Here is a 22201-nt window from a genome sequence, read left to right as displayed (position 1 = left end):
GCTAGAGCAAACAATCCTAAAATTTGTATGGAATCACAAAAGACCCTGAATAGCCAAAGTTATGTTGAAAAAGAAAACCAAAGCGGGAAGCATCACAATTCCAGACCTTAGCCTCTACTACAAGGCTGTAATCATCAAGGCAGTATGGTACTGGCACAAGAACAGATGCAAATATTTCACATTAAAACTGTTGAAATAACATGGTCTCTAAAGTGGGGACAAAAACTTACCCCTCTTCCCCTTTCTGGATCAGGGTCACTATCATTTTGAGCCACCGTCTCTGATAGGAATATGCAGGATCTTTCAGGTGTCACAGGGCAAAAAAAAAAAAAAAAAAAAAAAAAAAAAGCTTGTTAATGTACCATGCAAACACAAGACAGAAAAGTTGCATTCAGTTAGTCCCTTGTTTACTTATTGAATTGTATTTGTTGTAATTGATAAACATAGGTTATTGCCTTGAGCAGATATTTTAAACATGGCAAATATTTTTAATACAGTATTTGGAAAGCAATAAAATGGGAAATGTAAGGAATTTAGATGAAAATTTAGGGTACATTCATTCCTTTCCTGAGACTCATGTCCTCATATCTCATTCACTTTTCATACTTCTCATTTATCTTGTGTATTTCAAATTTTATTACGTCCCTCTAAATCCAAACAAAAGCTTTCATCTTATTTTAGCCACTAATGGAGAGAGGTCAGTTAGCTCTGTGAGTACAGAATTTTTATTCACATGACTAGAGATGCTCTCCATAGTATCTCTATAAAGAGTAAGAATATTGAACATAAGGAAGCATAATCCATTAGGAAGGAAAGAACTTGACCTAAGGTGAAATGACCCTTAATGTACCAGACAGATGCTTTGAGCAGTTAATAATGCTGTGCAACACAAAGACTTTGAAACTGGTTTGGAACTATGGGCTCAACAGAGTATTATTTACTCGGTAGCATCTATCAAGAAAACTAGATGACACATTGGTCCCCAAGCCCTTTGCTTTTAGAATACTGTCCCTCCTTCTCAGATGTGGCACAGGTTGTGGGCACCCTGCTGTGTCTCCCACGTGTCCCAGCCTTCCTGCGGGGTAGGGGAAGGGGTGCTGAATCTCCTCTTAGCTAATCCTCCCTTCCTGTTGGAACCCACACTTGCTTTGTCACATATCTCCTTTGTTCCATGTCTTTGACCTCCCTGCCAGCCCTTTTCTTTCCGTCCTGAGAGTTTACTCAATTTAAGAAGAGAAATAAAAAGGGGTGCCTGGGTGGCTCAGTCGGTTAAGCATCTGACTTCGGCTCAGGTCATGATCTCGTGGTTCGTGAGTTCAAGCCCCGCGTCGGGCTCTGTGCTGACAGCTCAGAGCCTGGAGCCTGTTTCAGATTCTGTGTCTCTCTCTCTCTCTCTCTCTCTCTCTCTCTCTCTCTCTCTCTCTCTCTCTCTCTCTGACCCTCCCCCGTTTATGCTCTGTCTCTCTGTCTCAAAAATAAATAAACGTTAAAAAAATTTTTTTTTAAAAGAAATAAATTGCTCTCTTAGTAACCTCTCCTCTGGAGCCCAGACTTTTTCTCCTCTTCTGCATTCTTTCTCTTCTCAGCTGCTTCAGGGGTGGTTCATACCCCCTGTTCACCCCTCATTCACCTTGTACCTCCCCCTGCACCTTGCATTTCCCAACACAGAACTTGATCCCACAACCCTGGGATCATACCTGAGCTGAAGTCAAGAGTCAGATACTCAACTGACTGAGCCACCCAGGTGCCCCAGTCCTATTTGTTTTTAATTGAACTTTCATCAGAATTTTAGCTTGAATTTTAGCAATTTACTTGCTTTCTGGTTATCATTTCTCCTCATACAATTAGTGGTGCCAACATTTAATAAAATGGCTGACAAATAGTCAAATCTGAAGAAGGATCAGTGAGCAAATACAGCTCATAATACTAGAACCCACATAAGTCGGTATATCCTAAAAGCATTCTAACCATGTTCATTAAGAAATAATTAACAAGGATATATGATGTATACAATCTTGTAATAGATGACAGTGTAAACAGACTGTGTACCATTTATAAGCATTAACTGTTCTGCAGTTACAGTGTGTTTTAGTCTTTTTAATTTGAGACTTTTTGGTCATGTTCGTAAGTGATTTTCAGTTTTTAAATATTTTAGAAGAAATTTCAGTTTTGGTCATAGTATGTATTTTTATTTATGTTCTGTTGACAGCTTTTATCGTTTTGTTCTGGAGCCAGAACTGATATTAGTGGGTAATGACATTACTGGACCAGTGGCAAAATTCTTGGATATCCCTGAAGCACCCCTTCTAACCCTCAACATGATTACTCCTGAAGGCTGGTTGGTTGAAACAGTACACAGCAATTGTGACCTTGATAATATTCACCTCAAGGATGTAAGTTGTCCTGTAAAGTTGTATAAGATAAGAGGAATAGGGTACATTCTTGTCAGCCACTGTAATTGTAAGCAATGACTGATCATGCCATGGCTGCTCCCAGAATTTTCTTCCTTATGGTTCTAAGTCCTGATCCAGTCTTTCCTTTGATTTTTGAGTTTCCTTAATTTACAAATTCACCTTCTCTAGTTTTCCAGGTTCCTAGGTACTCTTACCTTCTTTGTTGCCTCAGACCCCTACTTCACAGGTGCTCCTCTAAGATGAACGACGTAGGAAATATGGAGTTGGATGACTTAGGACAACACCGTGAAATACCTATTTTGCCCCTCAGGTTTTGTTTTTAACTCTGGAAGGAACAGTTTTAGCTGAAACCCTGTTTTGCCTCACAGCGCATGGCCAGAGAAAACAGCCCGAACGAGATTAGGGTAGAAAGCAGGGAACAGGGCGCTCTCAAAACTGCAGGCTGGGTGCACTGCTTCCCATCTGCCCCCTACACTCCCTACCCTACCTCTGCCCACCCTCTGGCCCCACCCCCTGCACCCCCACCCTGTGATCCTTCTCCAGGAAATGTCCAGCCTTCTCTTCCCCACCTATTACATTCCACCCAGGGCCCACAAAAGGGGAGGAGACTATTTTAAAATACACTCGGTCTTTCAAAAAATGGGATTCAGAAATCAGAACTGATTCGTGGCTAATGACATTACTGGACCAGTGGCAGAATTCTTGGATATCACTGAAGCACCCCAAAATACTCCTAAAAACAGAAGCATTTTAGGAGAGCTTACCTAGAGAATAGGTATCCAGAGAAGGGAGCAAATCCCTCCTTCTTAGTGTCTTCCCTCTTGGCTTGGTTCTGCGTAGCCCTGACCTGTTTTCCAGCTCTGAGTGTGGCAACTGCTTGTAGCTACTGCTTTAACCTAGGCTGTGAACATTTTACCGCTGATAAAATGGTTAAGATTGTTCATCATATTTGTTTCTCGTGTGTTACCTTTGTCTAAAGACTTTCCTTCCAGGCAGGTTTCTTCGGATCCAGTTGTGAATAGATTGTGTGGTTTCCCATCACTTCTGGGGAACACACCTACTGCTGTCAGCCTCAGCCACCCAGAGAAGGACCTAAAACCCTGCCATAGCCATCACCAATAATCAGTCCTTCAAATATCAGGAAAGAATAGAAAAGCAGCAAAATAACATAATCCAGGAGAGAAAATTCAGAAATGAGTTTGTCAAAATGTAAAAAACAATCCTGTTTTCTCTGTGATCAGCCAGCTCTCTTAAAGGATTGTCTGGATTCTCCATTAAGAGAGTTCAGTGATCTATACCAATAAGACGAATTTATAAGTTCCAACCCAAATGCTAAAGAGTTTGAGGTGGGAGAATTAACACGGCTTAGAAAAGATTTAAATTGAATCTGTGGTATAAAGTTAAGCAGCTATTAAACAGTTAATGGAGATTAACTACACATTATTGTGACTAGCAGATACAGCAGTGTCTTTTTAGAAGCTATTAATAAATATACAATGTATTTATATTAAAATATATATTAAAAATTATACATGGGGTGCCTGGGTGGCTCAGTAGGTTAAGCGGCCGACTTCAGCTCAGGTCATGATCTCGCGGTCTGTGAGTTCGAGCCCCACATCGGGCTCTGTGCTGACCGCTCGGAGCCTGGAGCCTGTTTCAGATTCTGTGTCTTCCTCTCTCTGACCCTCCCCCGTTCACGCTCTGTCTCTCTCTGTCTCAAAAATAAATAAACGTTAAAAAAAAATAAAAAAAAAATTATACAAAGAGCCAGCCAGATACTTCTAGAAGCTATTTAAATAAACAATAGTTACATTTATTTTAGAAGATTAAAATAAAGAGAAATAGTTTTTTCTGACTACTTCATAGATGATATGAATAAACCAAAGGAAATTACAAATTCTCGGGGCTATGAAAGTTAACTACTTGTAAGTCTCTTCTCTCCCGCTACGTTCTGTGCATACTTCCAGTATGACCCGCAACAATCCTAGAAGAATCTGAAATCACAAAGTAGAGACACTTGATGGAGTAGAGGGAAGAAGTTGCAAGTAAAAGGGAAAGTACGGCTGACAAAAATGAGACAGATAGAGATTTGTCCCACGCATTGGCTCGTGCAAGTACTCCTTCGCGTCTAATCCCTGGACGTTTCATAGACACCTAAAAACATTTGATGGCGTAAAACTCTCCCTCACCAGGACTTTTGTTCATGTGTTTATGACACAACCATCATTAATGCCAAAATCGAAGGTGACAGAAGTGGTTCTAGGGAAGCTTAAAGTGAGATGATCCTCTTCCCTGGAATTTAGAGGTGGTTCTCCTCAGAGCTTGTTATTAGAACTTCATCCAAAGGCTCCTCAGTTATATTAAATCACAGCCTGTATCCGAAAAATACCAAAACACCTGAAACACTAGTGTATGTTTACCCCTAAAGAGAAAGTGAGGAATAAAAGATTGCTAAAGGATAATAGGAGGTGGCTGTGTTAAAAAGGAATTCATAGAACAATGTATTAGCTGCCTCCGAAACAGCAGTACAGTTGACCTTTGAACAACACAGGGGCAGGGCCGCTGACACCGCCCCCCCCCCCCGCCCCCGCCACACACGCTCACACACACACACACACACACACACACACACACACACAGTCAGAACTCTGCATATAACTTTGACTCCTGCCCAAAACTTAACTACTAATAGCCTGTTGACGAGAAGCCTTACTTCACATAAGAAATCAACACATATTTTTTATATGTCGTATATATTGTACTTCTCATAAATTACTAATTTTTAAAATTCTTTTTTTATAGTAGGAAATTTTATTTCAATATTTATCTTTAACACTATCGTAGTGGTTTTTAAAAACATGGATGTAAATTTTTTTTTCATTTAAATCCAGGTTTGTTAACATATAGTGTAATAATTTCAGGAATAGAATTTAGTGATTCATCACTTACGTATAGCACCCAAGTAAGCTGGAGAAGAAAAACCTGATTAAGAAAATTATACAGGAGAGGACATGCTTTTCCAGTACTGTACTGTATTTATAAAAAAAGAATCCATATGTAAGTGGAACCGTGCGGTTCAAACCCATGTTGTTCAAAGGCCAGCTGTAATTTAATTTTTTCCAAATTTTTACTTAAATTCTAGTTAGTTAACATATAATGTAATTTTAGTTTCAGGAGTAATATTCAGTGATTCATCACTTACATATAACACCCAGTGCTCATAGTAACAAGAAGGGTCAGCTGTAATTTAGATGTCCATTGCCAGTGTAATTGTGAAAGAATTTGTATTTTACTACCATAGATAATTGTTAATAAATCCAAATGATAATCTTTATAATTAAACTTATACTTTTTTTAAGGAAGAAGCTAACTTCCTTACTATTTAGCCACAGAACAATAAACACTTATATTTAGTAATATTAATATGCACCCAAAGTTATATTTGTAAGGTATTAAATTCATGTCTCATATCAATAAGCTAACATTTAGAACAGATAAGTAAGCACATAAAGGAAATGCAAACATCACAAAAGACCACAAACTCCTGTCCTTGCTAAAAATAAACCTTGATAATAGAAACTAATTTAACTTAAATTACCTTTATGAAATTATTTGAAATGAACTTATGATATTCACTAGAAACAACTCTTTGAAAAATGGATTGTCTGTTTTTGGTGTTGTAGTTTGAGGAAGTCCATAGAATTGATGTCTGTTATCCAAATCTATAGGGACAAGAGAAAGTTTCACATTAATATATTATAAAAGTATTACTGGTCTCAAACTGATGTGTATTTGGACTCTGCCCTAATATGTAACTCCTAAAGAAAAATATTTCAGCTTCGTGACCACTGTGAGGTACGGTTCCTCGTCTGTAAAGTTCTGTGATTTTGTTTTGACTTCACTCTTCTCCCCTCCTGAGACCGTCTCCTGTGAATGTTTCCTTGCACACGTGGTGCTGTCAGGACTGGGGGCACACGTGCGTGATGTAGGTGAAGCTCATTGCTAGACTAGTAGAAGTTCAAGTAATTCAGATCCCAGCTAACGTTGAAACAAGCACTGTTGTCAAAGAAAGTACTTACCTCTTGTTCTTAAGACCTGAACTTGAAGAGGAATGCTGCACACAAGTATTATCATTCTTTCTGTGGTGATTGTGAGGAAAAGCAGCTATCCAATAGAGAATGTTTTGTAATACTTTATATCCTAAACACACCAAAAAATAGTGTCAAAAACTCACAGCGAAATAAAATGATACCGTATAGTGAGCATCACTGTTTCGTCTGCTCAACAAAATTACCAAACTATGTAAAAGTCACTTACCATTTGATTCAGCCTCATGTTTGCTTGTGTTTTTCATATCAAGTAGAGAAAAAGTGTTATCCCTAAAATACACTTGCAATAGAGGGAAATCTGGAAAAAGTCTTAGATCTTTTTTTTTAATTTTTTTTCAATGTTTTATTTATTTTTGAGACAGAGACAGAGCATGAGCAGTGGAGGGGCAGAGAGAGAGGGAGACACAGAATCCGAGGCAGGCTCCAGGCTCTGAGCTGTCAGCACAGAGCCCGACATCGGGCCCGAACTCACAAACCGTGAGATCATGACCTGAGCCGAAGTCGGATTCTTAACCGACTGCGCCACCCAGGTGCCCAAAAGTCTTAGCTCTTTAAAAAGAGATTTGTAGAGACAGGGACGTGTTCATAGAAAACTATTTAATGAAACAGCTGGTTAGATTTTCTTAGAAAAAAAAATTACAGAAAAGAAAAAGAAATGTGTTATGTGTAATGAATGTTAAATCTGTAGGTAATTTCTGTTTTTTTCTCTTTTCCACATTTTTATATTTGCTCAATTTTTTGATGAGCATATTTTATTTTGAGTGCAAAACAATGAAATATTAACTTTTTATATTACAAGAAAGGTGATAAGTTGGCTTTCTTGCCAGATCTGGAGGAGTTCAAGGGCAACAGCCAATGAAGCAGATTCCTTGAGTTTCCCATCTCACTCTCTCTTGAAGAGATCTTCAAATACTCCAACTTGATGTCATCTTTCCTTCCCGTGATATTGGTGCATATATCATGAGGTTGGAGTAGAGCTGATGTCATGGGAAAGGAGAAAAAAACTCATCATGAGTTTTGGTCTTGAAGAAATTGACTCAACCATTAAGTCACTAGTATGAAAGACTTGAAGTTGCCCCCACAATACATTGACTGATATTAATTACGTTTATTTATTACAAAATTTATATTATGAGAATTACTAAACACCAGAAATAATGACCTGTTTTCCCCCATAGATTGAGAGAACTGTCACCGCAGAATATGAGCTGGAATATCTACTACTTGAAGGACACTGCTTTGATACAATGACAGAACAACCTCCTCGGGGTCTGCAGTTTACACTAGGCACAAAAAGCAAACCTGTTTTGGTCGATACCATAGTGATGGCCAATCTCGTAAGTATTATAAGTACTTAATTGATTGTATGTAATTACATGTTTGGGGGAAATCCTCGAAGTTTTCCTGATAACAAGATGAAATAGATTTTATCCTACTATTGCTGAAAAGCTCCCAGAAAACAAAATTGATCCTTAAATAAGGTAATTAAGTAAAACAAAAATGAAGGGAATCATACTTTCAGGATGTGTTATTCAGGCTATGGCAAAATCTCCTTTTTGTAATTCATTTATAGAATTCATCCACTCCAGTTTAGTAAACACTTTCCTGAATGATTCATGTATAATCTTTTTTGAACAATTGGAGGCTTTTAGTCCTATAACTGTGATCATATTTTTCTCATCCTAAAAGGGATATTTTCAATTAAAAGCAAATCCAGGTGCTTGGATACTGAAATTACGCCAAGGAAAATCTGAAGATATTTATCAAATAGTTGGGTGAGTTCTATAAACCACTTTAAAATTTTTGTGTAAATAAGGTTTTAATGTCTTGGATAAGAAGTGAGAGGGTGATTTATTTTTCCTCTACAAAAATTTAAAATATATTTATATTTAGGATTCCCAGGAAAATAAGTATGTGTCCATTTTTAAAAAAAAAAAAAGTTATGCTTCTTGACATGTAGTGAATCCTTTCATTTTGCAGCAAATGGCTTTTACTGAGATACTGTGTTCTTCCACATCTCATTGAGAATGTAAATTATTTGAATGCTCCCCTTTTTCCCTGCATTAATTCTTTCCCAGTGAAGTCCATGGCCTTTGACTGCTTGCTTAGCTTGTTCCCTTCATTGAAGCTGCTGACTGTCCTTATGTATCCAGTGACTATTAGTTGCCTAGCATCACTTAAAGATCGAATAGTGCAGTGGTGAACATCCCAACTACCTGGGCTTTTTGGGTCTAGGATAATCGTCGTACCCTCCTCAAAGGATGAGTGTAGGGATCAAATGAGTTAACATCTCTAAAGTGCTTGCGATAATACCTGAAATAGGGTAAGAGTCTTCCTTGCTACTACCTCTACTATCTGGTTGGATGGAGGGAGTTTGCTCTAGATCTTGTGTGGGTCTAGCTGCAGTGTGTGCAACCTGGCTCTACCTGCTCTTGAGGGACAGTGGATTCAGTGGCTAAAGTTGCTGATGTCCATGAGCAACATTTATGACTGGAAACTCTTGAAAATTTTAAGAAATTTGACATTACTAGCACAAAAATTGGAACCTTTCTTTTTCCTGGGGGTAACTGTCAGGGATGTCTGTGCCTTCTACTTTGGTTTAGCCACCTCAGCTGGGGAATTGGGAGAAAAAGGGAGTCAGAGGCATGTGTCAACATACTCCTGTAACCATTCAGATTTCCATTTCAGGAAAATGTTCAGGTGTGTGTTCTAAACCTGACTAAACTCAAAGTATCTACTAATTTGACATCTGGTTGCCTTCCCTCATTGACGAAATTCAGCTTTGTTGCTTTATTGTAAATGTTTTTCACAGCATTTTTCTGTACATAGAATGATTACCAAAAAAATTATTGGTCAGAGCTATCATACTTGATTTGTTCATGCAGTTTCAAAAATTGGACAATGAAATACATTATAATATAAAACACATTCAGGTCATGCAGATGAGCATAATAGACACATCTTCAGTTTTATGGGTTTAATACTTCGAATTTTGCTATTTGAAAATAGATGGTGGATATTGAAAAGTTGTTGGTGTAGAATTCCTTCGATTATGATATATGACAACTTATTTTAAAGTCTCAAAAACACTTCATATTTTAATTATCATTGCAATATACCAAAAACACCTGAAAGGTTTGACTTCAGCAGTAATCTTGGTATACTACGGCAAAGATCAGCAATAATTTGAGCTTGCTCAGTGATTAGGCAATATGGAATTTAGTGAGTTACTTTTGGACAGTTTTAATTTGTATCAAGTTAAAATTGGATAATTTTGAAAATTGTGTATTATAGCATATCTTAATTGACTATAGAAACAGCAAATATACATACACAGTGATGTTATACTTGTGTTCATTGCAAAATGAATTTATTCTGTTATTTATACCATCATAATTACATGTCTCTTCTTGAGTTGATTATAGACATTTACAGGTTTTTCTGCTTTTAGGCATGAAGGAACTGACTCTCAACCAGACCTGGGAGATGTCATTGTTGTGATAAACAGCTTCAAGAGCAAAATACTGGAAGTGCAAGTGTGTGGGGCAGAAGCTCTTCATGGGTTTTGTTCTTAGACTAAGAATTCTCTTTTTTGTCCTTAATTGATTATTTGCAAACTAATTTTATAATTTTACTACCTAAAGTGTCATAGTGGAACTGTGGCATGAAAGGCAGAAGAGAGTTAAGTTCATGAAAGAAAGGCAGAGAGCTTGAAGGTAGAAGAAAAGGAAAGACTTTTTCTAAGTTAGGATGGGTCTGTCATATCTGTTGTATCCATAGCCAGATAGTGTTATAAATTAGGCTCTAGAGTTGAGATCAAGAGCACAGATTGAAAAGTTAGCCCTGAAAGAAAAAGTGATGTTTCTTTCATTTATTTAAAAAAAAAAAAAAAAAAAAAGATAGAAAAATAGTTTTTAATGATGGCAAATTTATTTCTTTGGACCAACTTACCTACTTAAAACTAGTAAAGATGTCAGATAAGTGTTTTTGAAACATCTTAAAAGCAATGAGGAACTGACAGTACCAAAATAATAAGAAAAACAAGGAAATACAAAACCAAAATTATAGGGAAAATAAGAGCCTAGTGAAGTAAGCACAGAAGCTTCTCTTGTCCTGAGAACAGTTGTCCATCCTGGTACTCCTGAACTACCATTTTGATTTAATTTGCAGGGTGATGGGGACAGAAAGTAAAATCCTGGACCCATATAAAGTGGGTAATCTGTTAGAAGACCCTCTCTACAATAAGCTGGCTATAGCTTCAGGGTAAGGATGAACCCTAGTAAATTATTCCACACAGTCTTTTAACCCAAATTTGTATCAGGCAAGTGGTCCAGGGAACCCTGAGCCTTGGATTTGCACTAAACTAGTTCCAGATTAATGAGGTTGTACAGACATTTGGAAGAAACACATATATATCCCTAGAATAAGATTACTATCTCCAAATACACAGAGAAAACCAACAGAAACAACAGAAAGCAGGCACATAAACACTTCCTGTATTAGAATTATTGACACAGACTCTGAAACAACTGTGCTTACAGAGTTTAAAGAAATGAGAGACAAACTTGAAAACAGTTGCAGGGACCAAAAAACTATTAAAAAGTGTATATCTGATTTTTTTTTTTTAAGTAGAACTTTTAAAACTGAGTGATACAATAACCAAAATTAAGAATTCGGTGGATAACTTTTACATGTCTAAAGAGAGAATTAGTGAGCTGAAAGGCCAGAAAATATTCCAAATGTAACAGAGACATTTAAAAAGAGTATAGTACAGCAGAGAGCATAAAAGACAGAGAATAGAGTGAGAAATTTGAGACCAGGATTGCAGTGAACCTGGCTCTGCCATTCACTAGCTGTGTGACCTTGGACAGATTGCTTAGCCTCTTTGTTTCATTTTCCTCATCTATAAATTGGGGGTAATAATACCTTACATGTTTGTTATAAGGATAAGATAGTTCAGTTTGTAAAGTGCTTTATGAGTATTGAATAATTAACATCATTTTAAATGGAATTCCAGACAATGATGAAAGAATAAGGTAAGTGTAACATTGTGTCAACTATACTCACATTAAAAAAGGAAAAAAGTATAATATTTGAAGCATTAATGGCTGAGAATTTTCATGAACTGATGGCTGTTACCAATTTGCATATTCAGAAAGTCCAGTGATTACCAAGCAAGACAATTTACACCTATGATAAAACTGCAGAAGACAGGGGCGCCTGGGTGGCTCAGTCGGTTAAGCAGCCGACTTCAGCTCAGGTCATGATCTCGCGGTCCGTGAGTTCGAGCCCCGCATCGGGCTCTGTGCTGACAGCTCAGAGCCTGGAGCCTGTTTCGGATTCTGTGTCTCCCTCTCTCTCTGCCCCTCCCCTGTTCATGCTCTGTCTCTCTCTGTCTCAAAAATAAATAAACGTTAAAAAAAAAAAAAATTAAAAAAAAAAAACTGCAGAAAACAAAGAGAAATCTTGAGAGAAACCAGAGGAAAAAGGAAAAATTACCTTCAAAGAGCTATAGATAGTCTCACCGTTGATTTCTCAGCAGTAAAAATGAAAGCCAAAAGATACTGGAATGATACTTAAAAGCACTCAGTGAAAAAAAGAATGCCAAGCTAGAATAATTTACCCTAAAAATATCTTTCAAGAGGAAACATAAAACAAGGTATTTTTGGACAAATGGAAAAAACTGAGTTTGCCACCAGCACTCTCACACTAAAGAAAGTTCTAAAAGAGGTACTTCAGGCAGAAAAAAAAAAAAAAAATACCTCTAGTGGGACATTTGAGTTTTAAAAGATTAAAGAGAGAAGAAAATGGTAAATTATGTGGATAATTCTATGAACAGTGAATATATAAAACAAAAGTAATGTCTTAGAAGGATTTTTTTAAATATACAGAATTTAAAAATAACAATTGCATTTAAGCCATAAGATAAATAGGGTTGTTTTCAATAACATGTAAAATTCTTATACTGATCAGAGCAAGGGTAATGATTACTTTTAGACTTTCAGGAAAATATGAGTTTAATTTCTAAGATAACCACTAAAAGAATAGAAACAAGGCATAATGTCATAATAAAAAGGAAAAATGGAATGAAATAATATAAACAGACTAAGAAAGGAGAATAAATAAAGTAGAATATATGGGATATGGAGGAGGAACAAAATAATAAGTTAGAATTTAACCCAATTACATTAAATGTAAATAGACTAAATGTTTTAATTAAAAGACAAAGGTTGTGATATTGGATTTTTTTAAATTACAACTACATGTCACTTGTGGAAAGTACACCTCATACCTAAGAATACAACTTTAGGATGAAGATGAAAATAAAATACAAGAGTGGCAAAAGTATTCTAGGCCAATACTAAGCTAAAGAAAATTGGCATAGCTATACTAATACCAGAGATATAGGGCAACAAGACAAATAACCTTACTAAGATAAAATCATTTTACATATATAAGGCAGGAATAGAATTAGAAAGAGAAATTTATAGTTCTCTATCATGCTGGGATTATTTTTAATGCCCATCTCTCAGTACCTGATACAATAAACTGACCAAAATATCAAGAGATAGAGATTTGAACAGATTATAAATTTTGACCTAAACACATATAGAGCACAACACCCAGTAACACCAAGTGAATAATCTTTCAAATACACATAAAATGTTATAAAAATTAACTTTGCATTTAGTTGAAAAGCAAGTTTCAACAAATTTCAGAAGAATGAAATTGTACAGGGTGTATCCTCCATCTACAGCGCAGTAGAGCAGAAATTAATTTCCAAAGATAACTAGAAAATACAATGTGGTTGTAATTTCTAAGATCCAATAACAGCAGGCTACCAAACCTCACACCTTACATATTGCCTAGATTCTAAACTACTGTATCACCAAATTTTACCTTGCATCCCATATCATAACCTATTCCTTATCACCTCTGCTTTTTATCCTGTGATCAGTTATACATGTTGCTCACATTCATCTTTGATTCTCTTCCTCCTGTATTGACCTTGATTTTCTTTCTCAATAGTAACACAGTCTCTTCTTGAATACATTTCTTTCTGGTCATTTCAGAAGAAAAACCCCACAAAACCCAGACCAGCTACTTAAGATACTAACTCAACCAAGCCCTATAGGACCAGCATTCCAGGAAGTTTTATCCTAGCCCTGCAAACAAGAAAGAAATACCATTTCTACCAGGCTGGGGGACGAGAGGACAGTTCCATCTTTGAGCTATTTTGACCATTGAAAGGCCGCTTAGGTTTTCTTGAGCTGAATTTTTGCACTCTGCCTATCAGTTCTAATTTGACTTCTTGGTCTATAGTACAGAGCAGGTTGAACTCTTTCACCATAGCCATCAAATCTTTGAGGTAATAATCATGCCCTACCTGAATCAGACCACCCACCTCAGTCCTTCTGTTGTTTTTTTAATAACACCATTTTATCTCCTCACCATCCATCTCAGAATTATATCAAAAGACAGAAAAGGGAGAGCAGAAAAGATAAACAATGTTAAGGATCAGCCCATGAATTCCACAGCCCATGAATAGGAATTCCATAGAGAAAGAATAGACAATGGAGGAGGGGGACAATCCACTGGCTTGCTTGCTCCGTGGAGCATGCAACTCCTGATCTAGGGGTTGTAAGTTTCAGCTCCATGTTGGATGTAGAGATTCCTTAAAAATCTTTAAAAAAAAAAAAAAAAAAAAAGAGGGAGGGTATTTCACAGAGAAGGAGAGGGAATAATGTTCATAAGAGTCCATAAATTACCATGAGTGAAAGATGGCCCACATGAGACCCTAATAACTATCAGGGAGAAAAGGCAGGTCAGAGTCATAGAATGACACTAACCCTAGCGTCAGACTTTTGATTTTCAAAATGAATGTTACCAGACAGCAAAACAAAGCCTTTAGTATTTTGAGGAAAATTATTTTGAAGCTAGGATTCTTTAACCAAATTCTTAAAGACAAAGTTATTTTCTGAAGAGTGAAGGTTTAGAAAAATTTTTCACACCCCTTGAAGATGTTTGCCAGTCCAATGAAGATGAAGACCAAGAAAGAGGAAGATAGGTACGTCAAGAAATGGTGAAATTAATCTGAAAAACAATGCAAAGAAATCCTTGAAAGAAATAGGCAGTTAATTACTGAGCTCTGGGAAAAAACATTTCCAAGAAGACAGGAATTCCAGGCAATGAACATGAATAATAAACTGGGAAATATTAGGTATGTGGTAAGGAAGAAACATATCTCACTACAAGGAAAAATAAATGCAATAAAATTCCAAGAAAAAATGTTTCTGTGTTGGTGGGATGTAAGAAAACAGAATCCATTTGAAATATCCAGAGTCTCCCATGAGTGGCACGATGGTCAGGTTACTATAACTGCACTGAGGAAATACAGCTGTAGTGGCCTTGCAGACTCTGCAGTGAATAATAATTACATCTTCACAATAAGCACTATTTGCTGATCTTCAAGTTGTAAAATAAATGTAGCAAAATGCAGTAGATACAATTATGTTTACCAGCTTAAATGTAGGTAGTACCTATCCTTATATGATGCTAAAGTAAAAGTTCAGCTAATGTAAGGTGGGAGGCGGAGGGAAAAGGTAGAAATACCATTAGTATTCTTATCTTACATGCGAGAGAAACCTGAAATTGTTGGAACAAAAAATAGACATTTAAGTATTATTTGAAGCTACAAAGATACTCAGTAGAAGAACTAATGGTAATGATACTACTCCCAAAACTTCCAGACAAAGAGAGGCAGACCAATAGAAGGGAGCTGCTTGTCTGTCGTCCCAAAGAATGAAAAATACCTAAACCCTGTGGTTGCAGATATGCTGGTAGATAAAGCCTGAAGTTGAAAAATCAGTAAATACAAGTATAAGCACATTATTTAACAGAATGGAGGTAACCACCAAAAGAGCTAACGATGAGATTGAACTGATAATTGAAACCAGATTGTGTCTGTAATGTACTAAGATCTTCCCTGGCTCCGTCACTGCAACTGTCTTAGATTTACAGGGGTCACCTTGCACTTTCTAACTTTCTAAGCACGTTGCATAATACTTAAAGCTGCACAATTCTAAGATTTTTCTTTACCGTGCTATCTAGGTGCAAAAAAAGCCAGACAAAATTAAGGAAGATCTCCTAACCGATAAAGATGAGAAGAAAAAAGGAATGTGGGATTCTATTAAAAGGTAATTACCAGTGAATATTTTAACATATAATGATAGATCCATCAGGAGTCTAGTATGTGGAAGGCCTGCAGATGGTAAACATCTAAGTAACGCAGATCCTCTCTTCATGTGGGGTGAGATTGATACACAAGTGTTGATAAAACGGGATAGGAAACGAGCTATAAGACAGCTGAAAATCAAGTGCCCTGCGAACCACAGGAGAAGAAGACTTTATCTAGTTAGGAGGAACCTCAGGAAATACTTCTTGGCTAAGATGCGCTCTAAAAGATGGACAAGACTTCAGAAGTTGGAGATAGAGAGAAGGTACCTGGTTATATGAAGTCAAAGAGATTAAACAGAAAATAGCCCAGCTTAGCTAGAACACTGGGGCATTGAATATAATAGGGAATCTATAAATTAGGTCAAGGCCTAATCAAACAGGAATCGATGTTAATAATATTAATAAATATTAATCAAAACAGGAATATATTGGCTCACATGTAGAGAGTCCAGGAGTAGAGCTGGCTTTGGGCATTCGGGTGACGTGGCCTAGGAACTCTTTTTCCATGTCTTAGTTCTATTCTCTATGCCTCCCTCATTTTCAGAGAAACTTTTACAAGGAAAAGTTTGCCATCTTTCCATATAGTGCCAGCAAAAGTTCCAGGGCTGACTCATTAGTCCAGTTGTTAGCCATTTGTCCCAAACTGAACTGGTTCCTGTGACTCTAACCACACTTGGGTCGTATGCCCACCTCTAGAACGAGTGGGCAGGCCTGTCGTAGACTCACAGAATGCAACTGGAGGAGGAATGCTTCCCCCAGAAAAATACCAGGCGATTGTTACTAGAAACGTAAAGGACATTAGATGGGCAAAAACAAAGGCGTCTGCTGTAGATCCACATTGTAGAGAACTTTGAAAGCCAGTTTTAGAGATCTGAGCTTCATTTGATTTATGAGAGAGAACCACTGAGAGATTATTATCTCCCAGAGATAATTTCTATCAGTTGTCTATTTCTGTATTTCTGACTTTGAGCCAGCCAGATTCAGCAACCTAAGTGGATTGTGTTACGCCAATCAGGGGCACTCCTATCATTGCGATCTTGCCAGTTTAGGCCTCTTTTTCTGTAGTTGGTGCCTTGTTTGATAAGAATGGTGTTCTTGTCCCTTTATGTGCATTGAACTATTACTGATTGAGAAGGTCTCAGACCCCCTCATTTTGAGATCATCTGGAGAGTAGGTATATTTGACGGGATAATGAAGCAGAATGTGAGCTTTTTAAAGAGTATCTCTCCATAATCTTCCATTAAAACCAGAAAGTGGAGACAAGAATGAATATAGGTAATTGTTAAACAATAGCATGGCACTTGCTGTACGGAAAGGGTACCAAAAACAAATACTGCTGTGTAGGAAGGGAGAAAAGACATGTTCAGGAGGGAAGCTCCTTCAGCTTACAGAAGTATTGTGTATATTATCATGCTGTCACTTTTTTATCCAAATTTTAACCCTAACTTGGAGTATCAACTGTATTTTTCTTATTTGAGAGATTATAATAAGATTTGAAAAATACTCTGTCATAACAGTTCCTATTTGGCAAAATACATCTGTGGTGATTGTAAGTTATTTTTTTCCAAATTTTAGTCGTTCTAAATATCTGTGCCTATAAAAATGAAAATTTTAATTAAATACATTTTTACACCTGAAGAAAACAGAAATTATAATTATGAATACTCCAAATAAAAAGATTCAGTAATTTTGTGTATGAGATGGAGCTTATTTTGAGAGGCTTTCCTACTTTTATTGCATATTAAATTTAGTATGCATATTAAATTAGGTATGTAAAGTGTGCAAATGCAGATTAAGAACTTGTCAATCACTACTTTTTTATTCCAAGTTTCACAAGAAGTTTGCATAAAGAAAAAGATGAAGCAGACGTTCTAAACATTTTTTCAGTTGCTTCTGGCCATTTATATGAACGCTTTTTAAGGTAGGTATATTTTTTATCAAATGCTTTGAAAAGTGGTTCAAAAAGAATTTCAAAAGTTCAGAAGAATAAAAGAATGTACAGTGAAAAGAATCCCACCTGTTTCCTTATTACCCAGTTTCCTTCCAACAGGAAACCGATATTATTTTTGTAACTTGCCAAGGATGTATGTAGATAAGTATATATATCTTCTTCATTTTTTAACTTCTTTTTACTTAAGCAGTAACAAAGTATATGTTGTTCTGCACCTTGCTTTTTTCTTTTTTTAACCTAAGATTATGAGAGAAGTATATCTTTAAAATGTAGTCTAATTTCTTGAGTTTAATTGATTTGGAATATCAGTGTTCTTTAAGGCTAGGAAAGGAACATATTTTAAGACAAAATAATATGTGAGAAAATATATATATAGTAAATTTCCCTTTTATTTTATAAGAAGGAGGAGGGGGAATAAGAGGAGAACTAAATTCCGAACCTTAGGGCTGTTGTTTTTAACTTTTCACATAGAAGGATATCAGAGAATTCCTCAAAAATATTTGAAGATGTGATATTCAAGTATATGTCTATATGTGGTATATTAGATACATCTGTCTCTTTTCCAGTCAGAGGTCTGGCATAGCAAAACAAGTGACCTATCCCATGAATTTACTAGTATACATCATTCAGTTCTTCCAGTTCTGTATACTTGACGTTAATGACAAAGTAATAGAGTGGAGATTAGAATGTAATCAACTAAACAAGAGTATTTCAGAGTCAAGTGGAACAAACAAAAAGCAATCAATTTATTCTGTATAGTGTGTGTGCATGTGTGTGTGTATGTGTGTGCATATATATATATATATATATATATATATATATGCGCGCACACACCTCCTTACACATTACATACTTGATAAGTAACCATAATTTGTGAAGGTGCTTCAGTCTATTTCCCCATAATTCATAGTGAAAAATTAATGCCTTTAAATAATTATTGCATGTATATATATAATAATTAAAAAGCCTTAGGAAAAGCAGGATGAACTCCTATTAATATTAACTTACTGGGCTAAATGTTCCTTTATACAGAATTATGATGCTTTCTGTTTTACGTAACACCAAAACACCTGTGAAATTCTGGTTTCTAAAAAATTATCTCTCACCAACATTTAAAGTAAGTACATTAACCTTTTTATTATAGAGTGGTTCAATGTTTAAAAGTAAATTCTTTATGTCATTGTAAGTTCACGACATTTTCAGAATGAGCCTTTTGAAATTACTGTTTCTAATTTTAAAGTTTTGGTATTCATTGTTTTATCTGGCTTAAGAAAAATGTTACACTGTTTTTATTCAGAGAAGTGTTTAGGAGGACAGAAGGAGATGGTTTATTTTTAAGTAAACTCAAAATCAGAAGGATTAGTGGTTTTTCATGATAATATAATTAAACTTGGCAGTGAAAGATATGTACAGATTGTCAATAAAAAGAATTAGATTCTGTCATAATTTTACAAAGATAGACTAGAACAGTAGTATCCAGAGAACATGAAAACTGTACCATAGGAAGTAGTTCGATAGTCCCAGGAATAATAAGGCTCTTTGATCTTTCTGCGGCACGGTGACTGCTGTGGTAGTGGTTTGGGGACTATATTCAGAAGTCTGAGGCATTTTATCCTGAGAAGTTTTCAGGGGGCCAACAGTTGCTCCCCTGTACTCAGCCTCACACTCTTGCTACAAAGTATACCCTGTTTCCCCCTATTCTCACTGCGGACTAATCAGATTTCATGCAAGTTAGGGTCTCATTCAGTAGCAGTTCAAAGGAGTTCTCTTTTTCTAAACCAAAGCCAGCGGTAAAAGCAGAAATAAAAATAGCCAGCCATGTTGTTATTCCTTAATATTGCCAGGCACATTGCTGAGTGATTTACCTACATTATTTGTTCTTCATAAAGTTCTATTCACAGAAAACCAAGACTCAGAAATTACATAACCAGCCTGCACAATGGGGAGGTATCCAAGTTCACCTTAGGTTCAGTGATTAACTAGAAGGACTCACAGAAATAAGGAACACCATTATCGGGGTGCCTGGCCCGCTTGGTCGGTTAAGCTGCCAGCTTCAGCTCAGGTCATGATCTCATGGTTCGTGGGTTTGAGCCCCGTGTCAGGCTCTGCACTGACAGTGTGGAGCTTGCTTAGGATTCTCTCTCTCTCCTTCTGTCTCTGCCCTTCCCCCACTTTTGTGCACTCTCTGTCTCTCAGGATAAATGAATAAATTAAAAAAAAGAAAGAAAAGAGGGTCACCTGGGTGGCTCAGTCAGTTGAACATCCAACTTCGGCTCAGGTCATGATCTCATGGTTCATGGGTTCAAGCCCCACATTGGGCTCTGTGCTGACAGCTGAGAGCCTGGAGCCTGCTTCTGATTCTGTGTCTCCTTCCCTCCCTCCCTCCCTCCCTCCCTCCCTCTCTCTCTCTCTCTCTCTCTCTGCCCCTCCCCAACTTGCTCTCTCTCAAAAATAAACGTAAAAAAAAAGAAAGAAAGAAAGAAAGAAACACCATTATGCTCACAGTTGCAGTTTACAGCAAAGCAGTACAGGTTAAAACAAGCAAGACAAAGAGACGTGTAGGGCAGACCAGACCCAGAGCTCCAGTTGTCCTCTCCCAGTGGGTTTGGCAGCAGCGCTTATTTCTCCCAGCAAAAACGTGACAATACACATGGAGTATTGCCAACCAGGGCAGCTCACTCAGACTGTGGTGTCCAGTTTTTATTGGGGGTTGGCCACATAGACCCACTTGACTGCCACAGTGTTACCTTTGCCTCCAGCCCCTGGAGAGGTTCAGCTGATACGTTGTGGCTCACAGTCCCAGCGGTAAGTTGCATTGTTGGCATAGACTATTTGGTGTTGACTGAGGCAGGACAGTAGAAGGCATAGAGGTTACCTACCGGGAGCCTGGGACAAAGGGTCTAACCTTTCTCTGAGCAAGCTTTGTCCTTTAAAGCAGAGTCCTGAGATCAAACAGCTAATTCAGCAGATAGCTGAGATCTGATCCCAGGCATGCTGCCCTCACAGCCTGGTGCTTAACCCTCACGTAACAGCATCTTCGCAACCACCAAGAGTGCCGCCTCCTGTGTGCATTTAGCAGTAGATAAAACCGAAAAAGAACCCATTCATATAAACAACAAGTCCTACTAGTTTGTCAGCAAGTTTTTGATGTTATCCTACTAGGCAAATACTGCATAAGGGGATTGGTTAATTTTACATAAACTGAGATAATACAATTGTAAGATTCTCTCAGCAGGAAATATACCATTCAGTAGAAATATAGTGCTGTGTCTGCATAAAGGTCTTGTTCTCCCACATGGCCAAAAGTAATACCATATCTGAAATAATATTTTCCTTCTTTTTGGAATTTTGTTCCTTTCCCTTAAAATGTTTCTTTTTGAAGCTTTTCATGTACAATATGTACAAATCGTAAGTGTGCAGCTTTGATGAATTTTTACAAAGATAAAACACCTGCGTAACCAGCAATTAGATATAGAAATAGAAATTACTAGTACCCTAGATCCTTTCCTTCCAATTTTCAAAATGTACCTCCTCTCTTCCTTCAAACATTTAATGAATTCTGCCTGCGTAGGGAATAGTCCTTTCCTGACCACACAGTCTGAAGTTACAGTCCCTTCTGATTTTTCACTCTGCTTCCCTTCCTTTTTTATTTTTTCCTAGCTCTGTCTTCTATAGATAACTTACTGATTTCATTTAATCCACCCACCACCTCTAAAATGTAAGCATCATGAGGGCCACAATTTGTATCTGTTTTGTTCACATCTGTATCCCTAGGACCTAAAATAGTGCCTGGCACATAGGGCATGCTCAGTAAGGGTGGAGCCCAGTGCAGGGCTGGAGCTCATGATCCTGAGATCGAGAGTCCAACATTTAACTGACTGAGCCACCCAGGCACCCCTCAGTGAAAATTTTAATACATATTTGCTGAATTAGAAAATTTTTCTAATTTTTCCTAATACATATTTTTAAATTTTGAAATCAAAACAGTGATTCTCAACAACTGGTCTAGCCATAATTACAGCATTATAATTCATAAATAAAAACCAATGCTTATGCTAAGGAACATAATTTAAATCTACATTGTTCTTACAAAAGCAAGGAGAAAGTTTAAGTATATAACCAGCAGCTAGCTACAAATGAGAACTGAGCAGGAAAAAGCAAATTCTCTGTGTGCTAACCTGTCTTTCCCCACCCCTTTACCATTCTCCCTCTCACGTGGGGCTCTTGAACCAAACTTAACCAACAGTGTATTTCATTAACTGCTCTGGTTTAAACAGAATAAGATACTTTAAGTCTCTAAGACTCTGAATCAAATATCAGATATTCACACCCACAATGACTACCCTGCGTTTTTAATCCTTGAATTAGATAGTCATAAATCTCAGACATGAAACTCATGGGGAGAACCTAATTCATCAATTTACAACTCATTTTGTGGTTTTTTGCACCCCTCTTCATGTTGTAGCTGTCTGACCAGCCAGTATGTTGAC

At 37.0% G+C, this 22201-nt stretch overlaps 1 protein-coding gene across 3 annotated transcripts in view; it reads left to right on the top strand.

Moving 5' to 3' along the window:
* The window catches only part of UGGT2 (UDP-glucose glycoprotein glucosyltransferase 2), a 190104-nt gene that overhangs the window by 149285 nt on the left and 18618 nt on the right, over window positions 1-22201 (top strand). For all 3 annotated transcript variants that reach the window (XM_042929338.1, XM_042929327.1, XM_042929345.1), the window contains exons 27-33: window positions 2210-2393; window positions 7702-7860; window positions 8213-8298; window positions 9975-10059; window positions 15635-15720; window positions 17589-17681; window positions 18744-18828. In XM_042929338.1, coding sequence (XP_042785272.1) covers window positions 2210-2393; window positions 7702-7860; window positions 8213-8298; window positions 9975-10059; window positions 15635-15720; window positions 17589-17681; window positions 18744-18828 — 778 coding nt within the window. The remainder of the gene's footprint in view (window positions 1-2209; window positions 2394-7701; window positions 7861-8212; window positions 8299-9974; window positions 10060-15634; window positions 15721-17588; window positions 17682-18743; window positions 18829-22201) is intronic.

The sequence above is a fragment of the Panthera leo genome, chromosome A1 (genome assembly GCF_018350215.1).
Source record: "Panthera leo isolate Ple1 chromosome A1, P.leo_Ple1_pat1.1, whole genome shotgun sequence".
Taxonomy (NCBI): domain Eukaryota; kingdom Metazoa; phylum Chordata; class Mammalia; order Carnivora; family Felidae; genus Panthera; species Panthera leo.
The sequence above is the reverse complement of the archived record's forward strand: the minus strand, read 5'-3'. Positions and strand labels throughout refer to the sequence as shown.